An 18,043-nucleotide genomic window follows, 5' to 3' on the forward strand; every position below is an offset into this window, starting at 1 on the left:
CTTTGAAAAAATTTTTTTTTCTTTTTTCCTTCTTGATCAGGTTCACCAGAACATGTGATATTGGTAAGTACTATGAACCCAGCAAATTGAGGTATTGGTGCCTTCTTGCAGTTTGAAAGAAAAACATCTATAATTTCAAAATTACCATTGTATGAAATGCTTAGTTTTAGCACTTGCCTCTTCACATGCTGCTTTAATACTGCTTTACTAGGCATCCACTTCCCTATTGTGCCACCATTCATCCAAGTGCCATTCAATCTCGAAATGCATTTAAAGAACAAATAACCAAATTGATTTTCACACCTCATATAATCAGATATCTCGCAAATGTATATTAAGGTGACAGTGCCCCAGACTTCTCACACAGGGACATACTCAGAGAATAGTATGCCCACCTGCCTTGTCACTTCTCCTTGCTGTTAGAGTTGAAATTGTAAAACCATTACAAATTTAGAGTCTGACCAGGGATTTACCACTGTTCACTTTGAGTAGTTCCTTAGCAGCCTTTCCATAGTAAATTTAGGGCCCCCTTGCTGCGTATGCTACATTTTGACACCCTTTATCTTTCTCATTTTGTATTTGCCATCTTCAATTAGGTGCTTCTAGTATCTATTTTTTTTTAATGGACCTGACATACATAGACTAAGCCAGAAGTTTGGTGGAAATTGTGAAATTATATTGTTTTTATGTATGTCATAATAATAGTACATGTAACACTTATATGAATTGATGCTAAATATATCTTCCATGTAAATTCCCTTTGGGTAAAGTTATTTTTTTTTGTACTGGGGCTCAAACTTGGGACCTTGAGCTTGTGAGGCAGGTGGCAGAACCACTGAGCTAAACTCCCAGCCCCTAAAGTTACCTTTTGATGTTAAAAAAAAGTAACATCTCATATCAGTACTCAGTGTTTGCTCACTGAACCCCCAAAATTGCCTGATACAATACTTGCTCCATCTCTGTTAGAGTATATTCCTGATATTTTCTATTCTCAATTCCTCAAAAACTCCTGGTCACTTCCCACCATGTTGGTTTCATTGCTTCTTGGAGTGGGTCACTGCTCTAAGGCAATGGCGAATGGGGCTTGACTGTCTGGCGAGCCCCCCGCTATGCTAACCACTCTCTATGTGGCTTCTTGGAGGAAGTCACTACTGGGTAATACTGGCAGAGGGCAGTGCCTGCAGCTCAGCAGTGACCAAGATCCCATTTGTAACACAAACCTTTCTCTCACCTTCCATTTCCAACCCCCAAGAGAAACTTTTGACAACCCAAGCACAGGCCCAGAGGTGGGACTCCCTGGCTCCCAGTCCCTACAGGTCATCCCATTGCCTCAGCCTAAGGACCCTCCAGAGTCTTAGGAAGCAGGAGGTAGAGCAAGGACATGTAAACAAGAAGCCGCAGGACTACTGTACCAATACATGAGATCAGTAAAGGTCACCTTATTCTCCCAAGACCCCCAAACATGTGCAAACACCAAAATACGTGACCTTGTCCAACCTCACTTGCAGTATGACCCCATTCTCACGGTCTTTGGACACCACAACACTTCCTTTAAGAATTTTGTATGGTCAACTCTCCCAGTGCCCAACATAGGAGGGCCAAGCGTCATATGCTCTGTGAACCATGAGTCCTGTCAGTTGCCAACTGTGGATCCTACCATAATATAATCCTACAACTCTAAGAGACCCAGTGGTGCCTCTACTGAGGTCTTGAGCTTTTCTCACCAGCCCACTTCTACCCTGTGGAGTGGACCTTCACCTCTTGCTTTTATTAAACTCACTCTAGTTATTCCTTTAGAATGTTCTGCTCAAGTCTGTGTTCAGGATACCAAGAACCTAGAACTCTGAGACCTCTATTGGATAGCAACGCTGGTGCATATATTTGGGGTGTCTGCCCAGCCCCTGCTGAGATAGTCATGTTGGTCTTCTTCTCACTGCCCACTGGTCAGGATGAGTGGAAGAAGGGCAGCGGTGCTGCCAATCATTCACTTCCCCAAAACTTCAATCGGAGACCCGGAAGCAGTCTGTGCTAGGTGTTCAGGCTATAAGGAAACCTGGGTAGAAGACACCATGTGGAGCAGTCTCCAGCTGGAGACGGGGAGGGCTGGCCCATAGGGAGAGCAGCTGTGAGTTCTTCACTTGCTAGTGTGCCAGGTTTGGGCTTCCATTCTTCATCCCTATGAAGACGGAACCCAGTGTGGTTCAACATTCATAGGTTTCTGTTCTTTAATCCACAAGGGACTATCAGAGACCGCCATCTGCTACCCTAGTCATCCATGTCCCCAGCACCACAGGAATGATCTGGACCTGCTCAGGCCCCATGTCCAGCCAATCCCCTTTGCCCCACTGGAGATGGGGGTCCCTCCTGAAGGAGGCAAGGACGTGGGGCTCCAGAAACCCACCTGTCCCAGGGCCCACGGCCTTCTGCAGGGACGACAGGTGTCTTCCAAATCAACTCCAAACCATTCCACTCCTCTGTGCATACACAGAGATGGAACAGAGGTGGTGGTTTAAAAACAAAAGCAGAAAACACCCAGACCATTCCTTCACAGCCACAAAATTGCTAATTCACCAAAACCTTCATTTTTGTCAATTTATTTAGAAAAAAATTAACATGGGCAAATGAGATACCTCAGTGTTACAACAGAGTATAGAAAGGTCTAGCAATAGTCAAATAATTTGATCTTTAAATACAAAATAACCACATGAACACCTAATATACAGGTTTCATCTGAATACATATTTATTAGATAAATATTAGAGGTTGTCACATCATCTAACTACATACAGCTTTGCAAGACTAGAAATCACAATTAGTTTTCTGCGCAGTTTAAGTATATGAAATGATTTTTGCATTGTACATATGATGTACAAAGACGATGACAGTTTGTGGGAGTCACTTCAGGCTGCACTGGTGGGTGTGTGGATGTGGGTACGTGTGAATCACCTGTGATCATGATATCAAAAATTATACAAAGTATGAATTTGGTTACAATTGTCTTCTGAAATCCCCGTTTCTCTTCATTATTTCCATAGCACCCTAAAAATACACAGGTGGCAGGACTAAGTACACTGAAGCTAAATAGTACATGTAGGTAAAATAAAAACAGAACTGCCTTTCCACACAGGTCAGAGTATATTACATGAGTGAGACGGGAGGTGGAGAACTCACAAACGCTAACAAACAGGATCTAGTTTTTCCACGTTAAGATGGAGTTCCAAGCCATTTTTTTTTTGTTTCGTTTTGTAAAATAAAAACAATACACATTCCGAGAGAAATGAATGCATCTGTTGACAGGTCTATTTTTCATTTACATATGTACACACGTCCCTTGAGTCACCGCTGCTCACTTGCCCTGTCTGGACCGGTCAGGCCCGAGGCCTGTTGGGAGCAGACTTGTAGCTCTCTGGGGGTTAGGGCTTCCTTCAGAGAGAAAGTATTAGAAGTTTCTTTAAAAATAAAATGGCTACAGGGAACATGGTAAAGCTTCAAACCAAGGAGATGGGGGTGATTGCCTGTTCCAGGCCCTTCTGCCCGCCCGCTGGCTCCCGGTCCATCTTGTGGATTGGTGGCAGAATCGTGCCATGGGTGGGCTGATGCTTGTCATGGGAAGGTGGCTTGCTGAGGCCTCGTTTTTGCGGAGGTCACTTATGGCTGCAAGTCATTGTCTGAAAACATCAGGGAAGGATCTTTCCAGAGCTCAGGCCTGCCTCTGCCCACAGGGCTGCCTTGATCTGCACCTGCTCAGGGACCACTTAGCCCCCAGGGGTTGCTGCCTGTCCCTTACACCCTGGCTGAGCACCTGTCACTCTGGTCCCCAGAGCAAGGGCTGCAGGCACCACGGATCAGAGCTGGCCGGAAGGAAGGCTCTGTACTGAGCTTGCTGGTGGAGGCTTGCTTGAGAGGGAACCCAGGCCTTAGGTGCCAGCCCAGGGATGGCAGCGAGATGCCTGGAGTCCAGACTGCTGGGAGCAGCTAGAACCTCTGCACTAGAAAGCTGAAGATAGGTCTGGGAAGAGGATCTGGGTACACTGTGACAAGACCCAGCAGGGACCCCAGGTCCCCAGAAAGGGGCAGTCTCACGGCAGGAAGCAGGAGCTGCTAAGAAGGCATTTGTCAGTTTGTCTACAGCTGAACATTCCAGGTGGTCAGAAATAGTGTGGACACCTGCCAGGCCACAGGCACTGGGCAGGGACAGTCACCAGCTACTTTGTCCCCACCAGCTGACTTGGGGATGGCTCTCAACAGTGGGTTGCCTGGTCTTCCAACTTCCAATGAAGCCACTCATTCTGTTTGTCCCTTATCTGTACAAATAGCCCTGGTTGCTTTTTTGTTTTGTTTTTGTTTTTTTAAAAAAGGACTCGGTTTTTGTTGTTGAGTCAAGGTATTTTAAAAACACCAGCAAAGGCTATAACCAGGTCATGAAAATGTCAAATATTATCAAAGACAATACTAAAATATTCACAAAGATATTTACAAAAGCGATTCTTAAAATAAGTGATTTGCATACTGAACAACACACCGTTTGAAAAAACCTCGACAACAACAGGGACAAAGGAAGAGAAGGGGCGGGCTGATGGCAGCTTCCCTACAGAAAACCTTGTGCAGCTTGGTATGGTGACTGCATGTCAACAGCTGGGGCCACCTCTCTTGGTCTGATCCACAGAAAAATGCCGGGGACCACCCACCCTACAGAGGGAGACAGGAGAGTGACAGTGACCGAGGACACTGACAGTGGATGGCAGGGCAGGAGTACCCTGGGTGGCAGCAGCAGAGAAGGGTGCAAAAAACTTACAGGTGGGACCCAAGTGATTGGACAACCCAGCATCACCACAGGGCTGCAAGGCTCAGAGGACACAGAGCAGCACCCCAGGGTCCCCAGTGGATGGAGTTAAGCAGTAGAGGAAGACCAGAGGCTACTCTTCTAAAGTGAGCTTAGCGTGCCACAGGGACACCATGGGTGGCCACAGGAACATTCTGGCACATGCAGCAGTGAGCGCAGATGGACAGACAGGGAGGCTGGAGAGATGTGGGGGTGCCGAGCTCCTTCTGCCACCAAGGCCACATGTCCTGTGCTGACCCTGCCTTTCTGCTGCACTGCAGCCTCCTGGCAGGACAGAGGATACGGAGGGGAGCGGATATCCCATGATATAGTCTTGCAGAGGCAGGTGGGTGGTGGGGAACAACGCATGGAGGGAAAGTGTCTGCTTGCTGCCCAAGTGCAACGTTCCTGTCCTCCAGAGCTGTCGACCGCAGCTTGAACCAAACAGTGAGTGGCTTGGGGTGAAGTTGTGAGTGGCTCCTACGTGACGCTGGCTGATGACATTCCCCAGCCCAAGGTACTGGGAATGTCTGGATGCACACACACACTCTGTCTGCCTCTCAATGCTGGGCCCTGCTCTGGGTTTCCTGAGGCAGAGTCCCTCGATGCGCTATCCTGGCTCCAGGGACCCTGACCTCCCTTCCCACCAGTCCCCAGCAGGAATGGCAGCCCCTCCCTCAGATACAGAACTGTGTCCTCTGGGCCTTCTGAGGGAGCGTTCACAGGGTATCTCCTGGCTTAAGAGGTTGGGGGCCAGAGCCACAGCCCTTGGCTCAGAGATTTCACTTTCCTTCCCAGGGGTTTGTGCTTTTCTGTGGTGGGCGGTGGTGGGCAGCCAGTCTCATCACTGCTCCTCGGAGATTGGGTCCCGCGAGTCTCAGGGGGCCCTCTCAGGCTCTAGTCACTTGAAGGAGGCTCTGGGCCAGGAAGCAGGGAGCAGGGCTGCAGTTTAGAAAATGGAAGAACCTTGGGGGCACCAAAAGGTCGCTACCTCTCACTGGGCTGTGCCCCCTCAGCAGGTCGTCTTCAGGGCCTGCTCTGGCCATGAGCCCTGGCCCAGGGTGTTCAGGGGAGCGCTGGCTGCGGCCCCACACAACCTTCCCCAGCCACACCCAGCCTGTGGTCCCAGCAAGGGGTGGCCTGAGGCGCGGGCTCCCAGGGGGCAGGTGTGAGGGGCAGACAGGGCAGGAGGCAGAGTAGGGGGGATGACCCCGATGATAGGGGACTTTCAGTTGTTCTCAAAGAGAGATAGGAGGTCGTCATTGCTATTGCTCGGAAGGTCAGGGGGATCCAGGTAGGAGAGGAGCTCATCAGGATTGGTGAGTTCTGGCAGGAGCTGCAAAAAAGAAGGTGGGAGTCTTCATGAGGGGTTGCTGCAGGGGGGAGTAGAGGGGCGGGGCATGCAAGAGTCCTGCAGGCTGTGCCCTTTTCTGCCACCTGTCTCCCGGGCCCTGGCCCACCTTGCCTTGTTGGGGACAGCCCCATACAAAGCCTGGGACAGAGGCACTTTACCTTCAACCCACCAGTGTAGAACCGAGTGGGGGCCTGCATTTGCATTTATTTATTTATTTGGTGCTAGAAATTGGACCCAGGGCCTTTGCACTGAGTGATATCCCAGGCCCATTAAAAAATTCTAAGACAGGGTCTTGTGCTAAGTCACTCAGGCTGGGTCTCAACTTTCAGTCCTCCTGCCTCTGCCTCCCAGCATACTGGGACTGCAGGTGTGCACCACCAAGCCCAGCTAAGAGTGTTCCTTTGCCTTCTCAGACCTGCCATGAACAACTGTGGGTCACACAGCAGAGGCCACATGGTGTCCCGTGGGAGTGCGAGGACTGGGGCTGTGAGGTGGCCAGGGGGACACTCAGTGGCCATCCCTGGACCTCTCCCCAGAGCTCCTTGGTGAGCCTGTGGCTGGCCCACTGCCCCTTATCCTTTCCTGTGACTTCCTTGGAGTCTTTATGTCCATGGAGCAAGGGGGTCTCTCTCTGCATCTAAAAGCTTCCTACTGGCATGGTCTGGAGCACTCCTGACAGAGGAGGGCCAGGAGGGGAAGGACACGAGTGGCAGAATCTAGCCCCTAGTGGTGTCCTGTCCCCTCCGAGCCAGCCTCGTCCAGCTGCCCAGCTCCAACCGCTCTTTCTGTACCCCTCACCTTCCTGACCAGTCAGGCCATAAGGTAGGAGACTCCTGAGCCTCAGGTGTTCCCACCCAGACTGTGACTTGAAGCCAATCCCACTGCGCCACCCTGCCCCGTCACCCCACACAGGAGCCGCTTTAGGGGAGCAATGGAGCAAGCAGAAGCAGGGAATGGACAACAAGTGGACAAAACACTGCAGACAGACAAGACTGGCAAGACAGACAGAGGGGCCCTGTCTTGCCCAGTGCTGCCCTGGCCTAGGGCCTGAGAGGGGCAGACACAGAGACAGCAAGCTCAACATGGGGCAGGGGAGGACGAGGCTGGGAAAGAGGAAAGGGACCCTCCAGGCTGCCTTCAGAGCCCCGAAGGACGCTGCCAGGGCCTGGGTAGAAGGAGCAGGGCTGGGATCAGGACTGTAGCCAAGGGGCCTGTGGACAGGGGCCCTCCTGCTGCTGGGGCTGGGGGGGCGAGGCTGGCGAGGGCCCACCCATTACCCACCCAGCTTCCCCACCAGGGCGTCGTGCCCTCAACACCCCCCCTTCTCTCGGGCAGGTCCTGGTGCCAGGCCTGGCCCCAGGCCAAGGCACACAGTGTGACCCCAACTTACATCCAGCGAAGGCTCCGGCATGTCGGATGCTCCCTGCGCTCCGGCCTGACCCTCTAAGGCTGAGGAGGGGTTAAAGGTCAGGTCACTGTGTGGATGGTTGCTGGGAGCGGCCTGTGGTGGCTGCCGGGGAGGCTGGGAAGGAGGAGGAGGAGGAGGAGGAGGAGCCCCACTGTGATGTAATGGAGGCCCTGACTGGCTGCTGGGGTGTGGTACGTGCAAACCTTGTTGTATGGAGGGATGGGGCTGGTCAGAACTGCCAGCGTGGGGCATCTGGAGGAGGAGAGAGCAGGAGAGAAGAGAGGTGAGGTGACAAGGCACAGCGACGAGATGCCTGGAGAAAATGAAAACCAACAAACCGGGGAGATCATGAACCCCAAAACAAAGCTGCCCCTTTAGCTGAATGGTGGTTGTCACTTTTTTTGAGACAGGATCTATGTATTTAGGCTGGTCTTGAACTGATCCTTCCTCAGCCTCCCGAGGCTGGGATTACACACGTGTGCCACACACCTGCCTCCTTTTTGGAGGGGGCAGAAAAACAGAATCTATCCTCCCCAAAACTGCTGATCAGGGAGGTTATGGAGAGGGAGGCGGAGCTCAGGCCGCCCAGGCCATGCGGAGCCGGAAGGGCTTGGAGATGGGCTCTTCTGAGGCCCTCTGCTCCCCATCCCGACACCGTCACCACAACAAACAACAGCGAGGGCAGGATGGAGAAGCCAAATGGGCACGTCCGGGGCTCGGCGAGGCGGGGGGTGCTGCCGGCAGCATGTTGTAGGTCCTCCAGGGCCAGGGCAGCACAGAGCAGATGCAGACACACAGCACAGGGCAGGCATGCAGCTCGGGACTGGGACTGTGCCCCCAAGTGGCCCTGGGCAGGGGGTGAGGCTGGGCACTGAGACCATTCACCCTGGCTGGCCGCCTAGGAGGGAACTTGGCTGATGTCAAAGGGGCAGAATGAGGCAGGAACTGGGTGACCAGGCCATCTCAGCTCACAGTGGCCCTTCCTCCTGACGGGGCACAAGGGGGTGCCCTGGTGGGGCTGGTGGTGTCCGATGCCTGTAGGAAACCAACTAGACAATGTGCAGCCGTGGGCAGACAGTGAAGGCCGGGGACATGTGAGTATGCCCTGTGTCCGGCTGCTGTTCCCAGTGAGCTCTCCCTGACAGTTTCTGCAGGTGACATCCACAAACCCTCACTCACTCAGGAGCAGCCTGAAGGGGCCCCAGCCCCGGCTGCCTCTGCCAGGCTTCTGGTCCCCTCATCCCTTCCCCACCATCTGGCCGCACAGAAAACATTTCCAAGTTCCTCTTTTGTGAGCCCGGCAGCCATGCCACCCCAGCTCCTCTTCCTTTCTGCTACAAGTGGCTCCCCAGGCCCTCTGTGGGAGGTAGCTTCTTCTCCTCCTCCAATGTGACACTGACAGTACAGTGTGCTTCCAGCCCTGGTCTCAGTAATCAGGGAGGTCACACAGCTATGGGGTTGGGACAAGAGAACTGTGTGGCGAAAGACACTGGAGGAGGCTGGGGAAGGAAGTGGGCCACCTGGCTGTCAGCTCCTGCTCCTATCTTTGAAAACTCTTCCCAGCCCAGCAGATGCCTTACAGTGCCCTGGTCAGGACAGACGGCCCCTGGTCTTAGGACACAGCCCTCAACCCCGGTACAGGTGGGAACATCTCAGGGCTTGGAGGGGGCAGGTCATCACTGAGCCCCTGGCTGGAGTCTCCTGGCCAGACCTGTATGCATGGGGACCCCTCCCAACTGTGTGCTTGACTCTGACTGCCCCACCCCACCCAGCAGAGCTGCACTTCTGGGTCTGGCTGCCTTCTACGGAGAGGAAGGATGGGGCACAGTGGGGAGCATCAACCCACAGGCCCAGGTCCCTGGCAGCAGTGCGGCCAGAAAACAAGAAAAAGCCTGGCAAGGAAGTGGAAGGAGATGACCTTCCCACTGCCACCTTCTGGGGTTAAGGTCCATGAGGGCTTGGGATGTGTTTATGCATGTGTTTTCTGGGTGTGCAGTGCCAGGGTCCCAGGAGCAGGGCTGAGGGAGAAGCCCCAAGTCCCAGTAGGTGGAAACCCTATGGGGCCGAGTTAACATTGCCCTTACTAAGAATGAGGGAGAGCAGCACAAGCCAGGTGCACCTTTCTTTCCTGCCATGCAACAGAAGGTGTGGGAGCTGAAGTGATCCTTCCCACTCAGGGCTCTTGAGGCACTGCCAGGCCCTGGGGAGACCCTGTCCCTCTCTCTGGCTGGCATGGTCTTCAGGAACTGCCCCTGCCCAGGGGAGAAAGCGTAGAGAGCAGAATGACCGAGGCCTCCGAAAGAAGAGCTAGTTCAGCTGTGGGGCCTCAGTTTTCCCCACACTCTTAACTCTTCTCCCTCCACCCTCACCCTCTTCAGAGCCAGTGTCTGTGAGCACAGGCCCTCTGTCTTGCTCACACCTGGCACAAATGAACCTAGGGCACGGCTCAGAAAACATCTGCTAAATAGACAGGAAGGGTCCAACCTGTGCTAATAGGGACTCAGAAGACAGCCAGCTGTGGCCACTGCTGCTAGGTAAAGCCCTGTGTGGCCGGAATCCTGTGCACTAATGTAGGAGTGTGTGAGTGAGGGGAGTAGTGGAGTATAGCATGATGGCGGGTGTGTGTGTGTGTGGGTGTGTGTGGAGGAGCCTGACGCTCTCTCCATTTCTGGACAATCCAAAGTCCTGAATAAAACAACCAAGTTCACGGACGCTCACAGACCACACCAGACCACTTACTCACTTCTGAGCCCAGACCCATTTCTTAAGCCTTCCCCTTTGCAGCACAGGAAAACTGGGTTTCCATATTAGAAAGGTCCTGAGGGGGGAGTCCTCTGCCCCTGCCAGCCCCTGATGGAGGCTTTGGGGGCAGTGAGGGGACAGTGGTGACACGGTGGGAGGAGGCGGTACTCACAGTTTCCTGCATGGGATGACTGAGAGGCTTCTCGAGGGCGGCCATGGTGTTGGGCATGTCTGGGGGATGGGAGAGCTGGGGAGGCCCGTGCATGAAGTCATTCATGGACGTCCCGCCGGGGTTCCCATGCGGAAAGTCGAAGTTGCCATGGCCCTGGTAGTTGTTGCCTGAGGAGGAAACAAGATGGGGACAAGAGTTACCCAGAGGGAGGTGGCCACCCCAGGGAACAGAGGATCAAAGGGCAGAGCCAGGTCCTTTCTCTCTGGAGACTACGGGCCAGGGGGTCCTGGTGTACAGGTTCTGCTACTGCAGAGAAGGAGAGGCAGCGTGCAGAAAGGGGACGCCAGCTCCTACAGAGCGGGACACAGCGAGGCCCATACGTGCACCTGGACAGGAGCTGCTGGGTTCTTTCCCAGGGTCATGTTTCCTACCGGGGACTCAGGCCCACAGGGTCTTCCGCTAAGTCCACAGAGAAAGTGGCACCAGGGGCAAAAAAGGACCCAGACAGGGAACAGTGGTCCAGCCTCTCCGGCCACTGCCCTCCTTCCACACGGCAATGACAAGACTCGGGGTCAGTGTTGGGACGCTGTGGTCTGGGTACGCGCTGGGACACTCCAGGGAGGTGTGCTAGTGTCACCGGGCTGCTCATCGAGTGGGAGCCCTTGGGGTCGTAAGAATAGGGTCCCGGCAGGGAGGTGCCACACCCTTGGTGTGGGCGGGGGGTTTCCTACGAAGTAAAGCGGAATGAGAAGTGAAGCGCGGCCTGACCGCGAGGAGTCAGAAGGTGACCTGGGTGGCAAGGCCGACTCAGGCCCTGGGAGGGTGGGAGATCTGGAGGGACAGGGACAGTAACAGGTGTCACGGAAAAATACAGATGAAGCCGAAGCAACAGTGGCTATCTCAGCTGGTAGAGCAGGATCTGAAGCCCCAGGTCTAGAGACTTGAGGATGTGAACCCAGGACCTTTGCACTAAATATACACACTCTCACTCAGCACTTTTTAAAATTTAAGTTTTTTTTTGAAATTTTGAGACAGGGTCTTGCTTAATTCACGAAGTTGTCTAAGCATCCACTTGCCCAGCTTGTTTAAGGGAATTTTATCTGTTACTTTGCTGATGGGAAACTTAAGGAATACTATACAGAGACAAATGACCTCAAGATCACTTGGCACAGAAACCCTGTGCCCTGCTGGACTCGGGACTGCCTCTGTCTCCCTCCATCACCCACCTTGGCTGCTGTAGTCACTGGAGTTGGTGCCCCCGGGGGGAGGTGGGAGTGGGTAGGGCGATGGGCCAGGGCCCAGGGCTGCGATCATCTCCATGACGTTGGGCATGATCATCTGGCTGGGGCTCATGGTCTTGAACCGCTTGGAGGGGATGCCGTCAGGGTCGTCCTTGATGTGCAGATCCGATTTGATGGGGACCGGCCGCCAGCTGCACGTGGGGTCAATGGTAACTTCTTCAAACTCGGAGCTGGGGGAGCATAAGGGCCAGGGTTGAGGTTCTGGGGTGCCTGGCTCTGGAGACGGAAGCCCATGCCAGGTCCCTGGATTGACTCATCACACCACGCTCTGGGCAGAGCCTGGCAACTGGGAAAACCCAGGGGCAGCACTGGGCACTGCTGGGGGAGAGGACAGGAAGGGTCCAACCTGTGCTAATAGTCCTGTCCCTCCTGGAATGCTCAGTGCCCTCAGAACTGCCGAGGTACAGTGGTAGGTGATGACAGGTGGCGAGGGCAGCCGACCTTTCCCTCTCCCCTCCTATCCACAGGGCCCCCACTTACTGTTGGATGGCGTTCAGGATCCCCCACATGTACTGATCTACCTCCAGCCCCTCCAGCAGAGCAGTTTTACTGAAAGGAAGAGGGGTTTGGCCTTAGGTCCTGGATTCGAGGAGAGAGGGGCACAGCCCACCCTTCTGTCCTGCTGCTGGTACTACTGAGGCGGAGAGAGGGCAGCTCTGTGACAGCCACACAGCAGGGCAGCCAGAGCTCCTCTGCCAGGACTTCAGCTTTGTTTTGATGTTAGGGTAACTAGTGGACAAAGTTAAGGCCCAGAGGAAGGCCAGGCAGCAAAGCCCCAAGCGGTGGCGTCACTCACTTGCACACGGGACACCTCCAGGTCCCTCTCTCACAATTCAGCTGCAAGTACGACTCCAGGTCAAAGCACTGCAGAGGCCAGAGACAGACAGGTGAGATCAGGACTGTCAGAAACTGCCTCATCACACCTTGGGGACCCCTGGGAAGATTTCCCCACCAGGCAAGCAGACAGGTAGAGTGCAGAGCAAAGGTGCTTTCGATCTAAAATGTCCCCACAAAGCCCCATGAGCTCCTAGGTGGGGCTTCTGGAAGGTGACTGAATCATAAAGGCTTATAGCTGACTTGTGTTAGGAGGCGAGGTCTGGTTGGAAGATCCTGGCCCCTGGGGGTGTGGCCTGAAGGGTCTAAGGTATCTCCCTCTCCAGCTCCTTCCTCCCTTCTCTCTCTGCTACCTGGTTGCCACGGTGAAAGCAGCTTTTCCTCCACTATGCTCTCTGCCATGTTGTTTCTGTGTTTAAACCTGCTGAATATGGACTGAAACTTGTGAAGTGTGAGCCAAAATAAACTTCTCTTCCTCTAAGTCATGGTAGTCAGGTCCCAGAGATTGAGAATATAACTGAGACAAAAGACTATGTGCCCTGCTCCACTGCTCACACAGTAAGCCAGCTGGAGTCCCAGCATCCCTCACGCCACTGTCTGTGGGCCACGTGACCCTGTGCCTGCAGCCTCTGAGCAGCCTTCCTGGCCCCCTCTCCAGCTGCCTCTCACTGCTTTGCCCTACAACAGAACTCTTGCTGAGCCCACTGGCAGTATGGACCATGGCCACCCCTTTGCCCATCCCAGGCACCAAGGAAAAATCTGTACAAAGCCATCCATCTGTGTCAGATAAACCCTTTGCTCACAGTGCTTCCTTCAGCAGGGGAGGCCCAGGACCAGCTGTGCCCCACAGAGGGGCTGAGGGTGACAGTCGAGGGCCACTGTGCATGCTCACACCCCAGTGTGTGCAACGATGGCTCCTCACACACCCTTCCTGGGAGACCTTCCTTGAGCAGCCTCCACGTAGTAAGTCTAACCCATCACGGGTTGTGCATATTTTTCTGAGCCCTTGTCACAGACTTTCAGCACTGTGACAGTCACTTGCACCACAGCCTGTCCTGGGCACCTGAGCAGGGCAAAGCCCTGGACACAGCAAGCATGCCACGCAGAGGCGGCCCTGCCCTCTGGTCCTGAATGCAGTTAGGAGCTGGGTGGGATTTCTAGCTGGTGTCTACCACCTGCCAGAGTAAGGACCCCAGCCCTGAGAGTCAGAGGCAAATGACAGTAGATGTGACATCAGCTGCTGACCACACCCCGGGAGGCTGGAGACAGGTCCCACCCCTGCCATTGTGGACAGACTCCAAAGAGCTGGTCCAGGACCCCTCACCTGGACATGCTTGCAGTCATGGCCTCGAGCAGGCAGCTGGATGCGCCGGAATGTGATGGGGCACTTCAGGGACACCTTGATGGCCGTCTGCTCCACGCCATCCTCCCCGTTCAGGGTCGTGTTGCCAGAAGAGGCCGCAACGCTGCTGAAGTTCCGCTTGACTGTAGGGCAGGGGCACAGGCAGGTGAGGAGGGCCGGGTACTCACTGTGCATACTCCTAGGCAAGCCCTGGCTCCCCTCCCCTAAGTGTGGAGCTGAGCAGGGGCTCACAGCTCTGCAGAACAGGTCCTGCCTCTGCTAGGAAGTGAGGATTCTGCAGAGCTGGCAGAAACCCAGCCTGGCACTTCTCTGATTTACTGGGTCAGCAAAAAGCCCCTTCTTAGCTTCTGCTTTCAATTCTGCAGGTGTGGAAATAGGAACAGACATTGCCTGGTGGGATTCGGGGTGCAAGGATAGAAGCTGAAATCAGGGTGGGAGGACGATGGCGTGGTGCACCGGGGCCATGATACCTCTGGCTCCCATGCACCACCCAAATGACTCACTTTTCGTGATGCAGTGCTCTGCGGGCAGGAGGCGTTTCTTCAGCAGGCCCTGCAGCACGGAGCGCACGGAGGGCCGGTGCACCAGCTGCAGCACGAACAGGTGCGACTGTGGAAGACAGCAATACTGCTTGTCCCTGCCTTCTGTGTCACCTGCTCCACCCACCTAGGCTGCTCCCAGGCCTGATGGTCCCCAAGGCAGGGATGTGTCTCTGGGAGAGGGTCCTCCAGGACCTGCAAGAGGGAACTCTAGAAGCTGGGGACCCTGGGCTGAGGTCACCATTCTGGGACAGCAGGATGAAAGTGGATGAGGCTATGGGACACTCAGCACTAGGACAGGAGCCCAGCAGGCTACCCATTCTCCCCCACCACTGTGCCTGCCCTGCATCTTCAGCCCTTCCCCTACTCCTCCAGGAAGCTTTCCAGGATTGCACCCCAATCCCCCAACATGGCTCCACTCAGGAGCTGCACAGCCTTGAGCATCCCTGTTCCGGTGACTTCTGTCACTGTGGCCTCAGTGGCCCTATGCTGTAAAGGGCAAGACCAGAGCATTAGCTTGGGTTCTCCCTCCAGTGGCTGGGCAATTCATTTCCACACAATCTTCCCAAGGAAGCCCTGTGTGCCAGTGCCTGACCTTCAGGGACAAGATCAACTGCCCAAGGCCACAGTCCTCAGTGGGAGGGACATGTGCACACACTCCTCTAAGACAACTGGGCTGGGTGACAAAGGGAGAGAATTAACTCTGAGTTTAGCAATGACCTGTCTGGGGAAAATGTGATTAGAAAAGAAAATCACATGCAAATGAGGGGACGGCAGCTTTAAAGGACACGGTGCTCCACCAATGAAAGACGGGGTGGCTATTGGGGACTGCGGCCTGAGTAGTAAAGCAGCCCTTGACTCGAGGGCCTTGTGTGTGTCCTGCCTGTGACTGCCATACTCACGCAGCAACAGGCAGTGACCGTGATCTGGATGGTGTTGCGGCCCGGCTGGCACACGTGCTTGAGGTGCAGCGGCTTGTGTGAGGTCTTGTTGTCCCCTCGCTCAATGGTGAGGGGCGTGGCATTGACGCTGACCTGCACCGAGGCTGGCCAGTTGGTGTTCATCTGCCGGTCCTCATGGTGATAGCACTTGAATTGCAGCTCCAGGTCGGACCTAGATGTAGGGTGGGGCTCAAGTCAGCTGTAAGCCCCCCACACTTGTTTCTCTGCTTCATCTTCCCACACTTGGGTTCAAAACCCTACCACCCCTACTCCAGCCCTGGTTCTGGTTGCAACCTCCCCTGTCCCCTCTACTACCAGGTTGAGTCTGCTCCCCTAGGATGAAGACCAGAGACAAAAGAACACTGCGAGGCCGAGTCTGCATATCCAGACCCATGGGGGCAGCAGTTTCTCCTGGCCAGGGGACCCCAGGTAAGGCACCTGGGCCAGCAGTGCCCCGGATTAGTTCTGCCGTGTGCCAGAAGTCCCCCAGCTTAGGCATCCCATGTCCTGAATACCTTCCCTGGCACCCCAAGGGGCTGGCTCCAGAGTGTCTGTGATGGGGTGTGCCTATGCCAGAGAAGAAAGCGAATCTAGCCCTCGGGGTACTCACTGGGTGGGCAGGGGACTCTAGTTCCCTAGAGGCACAGGTGAGTGTCAGGGACCCTTGCTTGAGAATAGAGGACTCAGCAGGGAGACACTGTGGGTTGGTGTTGGCATCCAGAAGACCCAGGACCCCATCTCTGCTCTGAGTTTGGCAGCTGAGAAAACTGAACCCAATTCCTTGTCTAGCCTCAGCTTCTCTGTTTGTCAAAGGGGAAAACACCACCTGCTTCCAAGATCAGAGCAGGGCCCAGCCCAGGAGAGGATCCCAGGGCCCTACTGCCCTTGCCAGCCTTCTGCCTACACTGTGGCTATGGCCCCAAGGGTCACGTTCAAATGCTGCACCACCAGGTCAAGGCCACAACAGTGCAACGCCCGGGGCCTCCTCCATGCTCACCTCCACATCAGTGTCTGGTGCACTGTGGGCCGCAGGTGGAACACGTGGTTGCTGACGGCCAGGTTGTGCTCCAGGCGGAAGGGCTCCAGCACCACGCCATCCCGCACGGGGAATGTGAGCCTCAGCTCATCATTGTGGTTGGCTGGGGACAGGGCATGGATGAGCCACGTGCCGCAGGCTGCAGTGCCCTGGGCCGCATGCTCAGGAAAACACAGACGCAGGACCGACAGACCCAGAAGCACATGCACACGAGGGACTCCTGCAAGTCCACCTGGCCACGCCCCAGCCTTGCAACCTTCCTCTGCCTCTGGCTCCCTGCTCTCAGGTCCCCCTGCCCTTTCTGCCCCTCTCCCCCACCTAGCCCAACTCCCAAGCCCCCAGGCTCCTCCTGGCTGAAGAGGGAGGGTCGGGGTGGGGCACCTACCTGGGGGCGGTGGCAGAGCACTCATATTTGGCTTGATGTCAGGCGGGAAGGGTGGTTTGACATCTTGACTGGGGGACAGGTAGGGGGGGATGCTGCTCCCAGGGGTCATGGGAGGTGTGGGGTTCCCTGGAACAGGTGAGTGGGGGTAATTGGCCACAGGAACCGGCCTGGGAGGCTAGAGGAAAGAGAAACCACAAATAGGTTATGGGGTCAGAGATGGAAGGGGCTATGGCTATGAATGTACACCCTACATTCTCCAGGGGAAAACTGCTCTCTCCTACAGGCCTTGGCTCCCACTTGGAAGGCCAGCTGGCCTAGGGAGGACCCTTATCCCCATCTGGGCGCACCACACAGGGTCAGGTGGATGCAGACTTCCAGGCTCATGTGACAGACAGGGACACAGAGGCTCAGGATGGCGGGGACTTGCCTGAGCCACCTGGGAGGCGGGCCCAGCCAGGCAGGCTCCTCACACCATGGCTGAAGGCCATGACGGCCCTCTCCTCTCTCAGGCTTCAGCTCACACTTGTCCTCTATGCCCCCACCCCCGAGCTGGGGCATCTCTGTGCCCCAGAGTGGACAGACAGGAAGAGCACCCCAGCTGGGGACCCCCATGGGTATCCAAAGAGGTGGGACTGTTGGCAGGTCATGGGGAGAGACATACCCTGTTAACACCGCCCTGGCTGTAGTTGCTGTAGCTGCTGCCCGAGAAGGTGTTGCTCTGTCCATTAAACTGCTCTGGCTGTTAAAACAAGACAGGTGGCGCTAGGAAAGGATCAGGAAGCCCCTGCAGCCTGATTCCCTCCTGATGCCGAGATCCGCTGGATAAAGGGCCAAGGTAGGAAGTGGAAGGGCCAAGCAGGTCACCCTTTGGGGACAACCTTTTGCATGTCTCTGTCCATGGCTATTACTTTAGCAAAAGAGGGCCAGTGGCACCGTGCCTACCTCACAAGCTCAGGCCATGCGTTTGATCCCTGGTACCCAAAAACCATCAAAACCCCCAAAATAAGTAAAAAAACAAAAACCCCAGGGTCAGGGATTTGGCTCAGTGGTGCTGCCACCTGCCTCGAAAGTGCAAGGATCTGAGTTCAATCCCTGGTATAAAAACAAACGAAACAAAACAAAACCTCAAATAACCAAAAAAAAAAA

The 18,043-nt window shown here is 54.9% G+C and overlaps 1 protein-coding gene across 5 annotated transcripts in view; it reads right to left on the reverse strand.

Annotated features, from left to right (window-relative positions):
* Positions 1 to 2,999: 2,999 nt before the first annotated feature.
* Zmiz1 (zinc finger MIZ-type containing 1) overlaps positions 3,000 to 18,043 on the reverse strand; it is a 149,542-nt gene continuing 134,498 nt past the window's right edge. For 3 of the 5 annotated variants that reach the window (XM_010617796.1, XM_010617794.1, XM_010617795.2), the window contains 12 exons: positions 17,559 to 17,636; positions 16,898 to 17,072; positions 16,474 to 16,615; positions 15,438 to 15,648; positions 14,500 to 14,605; positions 13,958 to 14,118; positions 12,596 to 12,663; positions 12,280 to 12,348; positions 11,725 to 11,969; positions 10,499 to 10,665; positions 7,567 to 7,836; positions 3,000 to 6,158 (listed from right to left, as the gene is read on the reverse strand). In XM_010617796.1, the coding sequence (XP_010616098.1) occupies positions 6,051 to 6,158; positions 7,567 to 7,836; positions 10,499 to 10,665; positions 11,725 to 11,969; positions 12,280 to 12,348; positions 12,596 to 12,663; positions 13,958 to 14,118; positions 14,500 to 14,605; positions 15,438 to 15,648; positions 16,474 to 16,615; positions 16,898 to 17,072; positions 17,559 to 17,636 (1,800 nt within the window). In that variant the 3' untranslated portion in view covers positions 3,000 to 6,050. The remainder of the gene's footprint in view (positions 6,159 to 7,566; positions 7,837 to 10,498; positions 10,666 to 11,724; positions 11,970 to 12,279; positions 12,349 to 12,595; positions 12,664 to 13,957; positions 14,119 to 14,499; positions 14,606 to 15,437; positions 15,649 to 16,473; positions 16,616 to 16,897; positions 17,073 to 17,558; positions 17,637 to 18,043) is intronic. The other 2 variants (XM_033766478.1, XM_010617797.1) reach the window with 2 other exon arrangements.

The sequence above is a fragment of the Fukomys damarensis genome, unplaced genomic scaffold (genome assembly GCF_012274545.1).
Source record: "Fukomys damarensis isolate Sample0158 unplaced genomic scaffold, DMR_v1.0_HiC HiC_scaffold_20, whole genome shotgun sequence".
In the NCBI taxonomy this organism is placed as follows: Eukaryota; Metazoa; Chordata; class Mammalia; order Rodentia; family Bathyergidae; genus Fukomys; species Fukomys damarensis.